General features: G+C 37.4%; 1 protein-coding gene across 3 annotated transcripts; it reads right to left on the reverse strand.

The window, feature by feature from the left end:
* Positions 1-1,328: 1,328 nt before the first annotated feature.
* LOC113343586 lies at positions 1,329-3,940 on the reverse strand. 3 transcript variants are annotated; one of them, XM_026587723.1, is made up of 4 exons: positions 3,802-3,940; positions 3,129-3,293; positions 2,434-2,725; positions 1,329-2,006 (listed from the first exon to the last, which is right to left on the reverse strand). In XM_026587723.1, exons 2-4 carry the CDS (start codon positions 3,179-3,181, stop codon positions 1,641-1,643), a joined length of 711 nt encoding a protein of 236 aa, XP_026443508.1. In that variant the 5' UTR covers positions 3,182-3,293; positions 3,802-3,940; the 3' UTR covers positions 1,329-1,640. The 3 variants fall into 3 exon arrangements, with proteins under 3 accessions (XP_026443508.1, XP_026443509.1, XP_026443510.1); XM_026587724.1 differs by having other exon boundaries at positions 2,434-2,751; XM_026587725.1 differs by lacking the exons at positions 3,129-3,293; positions 3,802-3,940 and adding an exon at positions 2,871-3,118.
* Positions 3,941-4,253: the final 313 nt, after the last annotated feature.

The following is a 4,253-nucleotide window of genomic DNA, read 5'->3' on the forward strand; positions in this document are numbered from 1 at the left end:
CTGCCACACTGAGCAACACTTAAGGCCGGGGATCGCCTAAACCCCAAATTGCCCAGAACAAATTAAAACACCAAAAAAAAAATATGATCAAAATTGTTACCCCAAAAACTATCATACAAATTCTTTGAAAACAATCAATACACCGACGATTTTGACGGGTGAAACTGTTAAAAATAATATGATTAAGAACAAAGGGTTTCTCCAGTTACCTCTCCGATTTCTCGATTTCATCCCAAATTGCAGAATTTGTGAGCGACGCCATCATTCTCCTCCTCCTCTTCTTCTTTCTTCGCTGGACTTCCTTTTTCGCAGAATGGGGCGTTTTCCTAGGTTTGCGCGAGTTTTTAAGATTTTTGGACAAGAGCTCTCGAGTTCAATCCTCGTACTGCGCCTATTATTTATTCTTTTTTCTTTTTGCCTAGAGGGTGTCAACCACACCGGAAACCAGCAAACAAGCATCGAAGGCCAACATGCTGGCATTGCCATTTAAGAGAATGCCTCAAAACTATACTTCTGAAATTTCAGGTTGGGACAACAGTTCTTAACGATCGCGCGAATGGTAGATTAATGGTAAAAGAAATGGAACAAACAGATAGACAGGCAAATTCAATGTAATAAACATGAGAAATCTGTAACTACATACCAGACTCACCATTTTATTTAACTAAGAATATTACTCTTTTTTAAATTTTCCTTGTGTTGCCATTTATAGTCTTTTTTCAAATGATTGAAACAATGACGACTCTTGAGAGTCGTTTTTCAATCATTAACGACTCTTCAGGGTCGTCAATGAAACACTGACGATTCTAAAGGATCGTTTTGGAAATAATAACGACTCTTTAGGGTTGTCAATGAAACACTTCACCTTCATGACGATTTTTCATACAAATTTCGGCAAAAAAAAAAAGAAATTGCAAAAGAAAAAAGTTAAAATCAAATTAAGTAAGATTAACAACTAATCGACTCAGTTAACACTAATGATTTGGAATAATTCAGCTATTTTTAAAAAATGGGATAAGGGATAACCTCGATTACTATTTCATGACCTTTTTAATCCTGTAGCTAGGGGCGCTAATTATTTTCCGAGGACCCCAATTCAATTCAGCGGTGCTAACTCGGTGTCATAAAAAGAAAACAATGGAAACCCTCAAATACAACAATCTCCGGAACAAATTCACATAAAAGACGTGTCAGATACTGATGATGTGCAGTGGCAATTATGATGTGTGCTTCTCAGATAAAAGACATGACAAAGACAAATACAATATTCTAAGATCCGTGTGCAAGTCGGCAACAAAAAAATGTGTCTGATTCACTATCCAGCCTCATGGAAACTAAACCCATTTGGAAATCCTTTTGATGCCAATGGTTTATCAAACTTCCACTTGCAGGTGCAAGTCATGTACATAGTAAAAAAATAAATCGAATGTACATAGTAAAAATGTGACACACTTTCCAACTAATGGAAAAACGGACGAGACATTGAATCAATATTCACTGATGAAGCTTGTTTACTAACGAATCCTGAAATGATGAAAGACCAATACGAATAGTTCCTATTAGGAATACACATATCCCTTCAGTTAGGAGCATCAATTCCGTGACGGAAATGCAGATGGAGTGGCTTGAAAAAGAGAACCTTACCCTTTTAAAGTAGCTTGTTTCTTCCGAAGAACATAAAATATGAATAAGACAAATGAACCCCAGAGCACAATTTTTCCATGAGAAATGACCAACCGAGCATCGCCAAATTTCAGAGTGACAGTACGGAACCACCAGAAACAAGGTTCTACTCGTTTGCTTAGTTTTAAAATGGATTCTTTATTAACACTGTCCCTGCCATTAAGTGAGGGGGAAACTTTTGATGTTACTGATGACGCTTGTTCAACTCCAGATATGGTATCTTGGCCAGAATCAGTGTGTGTCTCGTACATGGGTGTTTCCACATCTTGGGATGACTTGGTAGCTTTTAGAGAATATAAAGAACATAATCTCCTCAGAAGATCCTACATCATTCAGAAATCCAAGCTAATGAGTGTATATTTTCCATTCCATTAACAGAACTCTAATATTATACCGCGACTGTGATAAGGTTTAATGAATTTATACTATACGTTGGTTATATATTGGATTTGTATCGAGGCAAGTATGTGAAATTCGTCTTGGGTTATGACTACTACTATACAGCATGATCCATGAACCAAATCATCCTTCAACCCTGGACACAGGTCCAAGTCAGGGTGGGTTAGGTATCAGTCAGATATCAGGTCAAAATTAAACAAACTACGCCATGTACAATGTCTGTCGTGGATAAATTGAACATAAACAATACTTCCATCTGGAATCTAATCTAGGCAAATCTGTTGTTAAAGATGTACACCATATCTATAACAATAAAAATCCAAAAGGAAATGCGATATGTGATAATCTTACTTGACGATTTCCTGCGGGCAAGTCGGCTTGCTCCACCCAAGCAATTGCATGATCAGTATCATTTAAAACCTTCCCAACAAGTGTTACAGAGATCTCCGCAACCTCCAAGTACTTTGCACTCTCCAGGACACAACGGCCATCAAATCCTTTTAAATAAGCCCCATTTGAGTTTTCCGCATTAGCAAGAACATACTGCTGACCCTCATCATCCATCAACCTCCACTTTCCAAGAAAGTCTTTGAGCAATTCAGGAAGGTCAGAAATTGATTCATCTGATATCAGAAAGCATGACCTGCCCAAAAACAATAAATGCATGCCCTGAAACAATTTCAGATCAACCAACTACCTATATGGGCAGATAATAATAATAACAAGGCAGAAGATAGCAAATATACAGATGCCAAAATTAGTTGCATCCAGAAGGAAGAGACCGATACCCGGTAAGAAGAACTTGAACCGGTATAGATGTTACTGAACCAAACAGAGCGTTCAGCTCATTCAAAATTTCCGATGTTCGGCAGAAATCAAAGGAAAAAAAAACGTGAAACTAATATCATTTCATAACTACTACTACATATCTGTGTGCATACGGGGTATGCCAATACCAGCAACAAAAAATTTAATAGCATTATGGTCTTGCTACTTATTTATAAATGTTCCTAAATTGCTATAGAATGAATAACCAAGATACATACCTTCCCAACTCTTTAAGAGATTGAACATATACCGGCCCAGCTGATTCCAACATGTCCACCAACTCAGTATCTTGTATTGTCTAGGAGTAATCAGCTTTGCATAGTCGTTGAACAACAGAAGAAGACAAAGTGATTTCCTCCTCAAACATACAACAAACAAGATAACTGCATAACAGCAAGTCAATTTAATTCAATCTCTATAAAGTGAACAAATCAAAAAAAAGAAAGAAAAGCAAGAGCAATTCCACAAACAATACTATGTTTTCAAACATGACACAGGTTTGTTCTCTGTCACCTTGGCTACATACATTTGTTTCTTGTAAGTTTAAACTGGTAGCTTAGACTTAGCTGTTTAGGCATTTCCCAAGGGACGATTACAGAAAATTGTCTTCAAATGGTGGATTCACTTAATCTACCGAAAGTGTACATATTAGTAGTAGTACATCTGTTGACTAGAACTAACACTGCCACACTGAGCAACACTTAAGGCCGGGGATCGCCTAAACCCCAAATTGCCCAGAACAAATTAAAACACCAAAAAAAAAATATGATCAAAATTGTTACCCCAAAAACTATCATACAAATTCTTTGAAAACAATCAATACACCGACGATTTTGACGGGTGAAACTGTTAAAAATAATATGATTAAGAACAAAGGGTTTCTCCAGTTACCTCTCCGATTTCTCGATTTCATCCCAAATTGCAGAATTTGTGAGCGACGCCATCATTCTCCTCCTCCTCTTCTTCTTTCTTCGCTGGACTTCCTTTTTCGCAGAATGGGGCGTTTTCCTAGGTTTGCGCGAGTTTTTAAGATTTTTGGACAAGAGCTCTCGAGTTCAATCCTCGTACTGCGCCTATTATTTATTCTTTTTTCTTTTTGCCTAGAGGGTGTCAACCACACCGGAAACCAGCAAACAAGCATCGAAGGCCAACATGCTGGCATTGCCATTTAAGAGAATGCCTCAAAACTATACTTCTGAAATTTCAGGTTGGGACAACAGTTCTTAACGATCGCGCGAATGGTAGATTAATGGTAAAAGAAATGGAACAAACAGATAGACAGGCAAATTCAATGTAATAAACATGAGAAATCTGTAACTACATACCAGACTCACCATTTTATT

The sequence above is a fragment of the Papaver somniferum genome, unplaced genomic scaffold (assembly GCF_003573695.1).
Source record: "Papaver somniferum cultivar HN1 unplaced genomic scaffold, ASM357369v1 unplaced-scaffold_611, whole genome shotgun sequence".
NCBI classification, from domain to species: domain Eukaryota; kingdom Viridiplantae; phylum Streptophyta; class Magnoliopsida; order Ranunculales; family Papaveraceae; genus Papaver; species Papaver somniferum.

Bases quoted from the DNA above. Each gene is read 5' to 3' on its own strand.
- LOC113343586 (XM_026587723.1), bottom strand. From the start codon at position 3,181: ATGTTGGAATCAGCTGGGCCGGTATATGTTCAATCTCTTAAAGAGTTG. The intron at 2,726-3,128 runs GTATGTATCTTG...GTTTTTGGGCAG, and splicing joins TCTCTTAAAGAGTTGGGAAG to GTCATGCTTTCTGATATCAG. The intron at 2,007-2,433 runs GTAAGATTATCA...TGAATGATGTAG, and splicing joins TGCCCGCAGGAAATCGTCAA to GATCTTCTGAGGAGATTATG.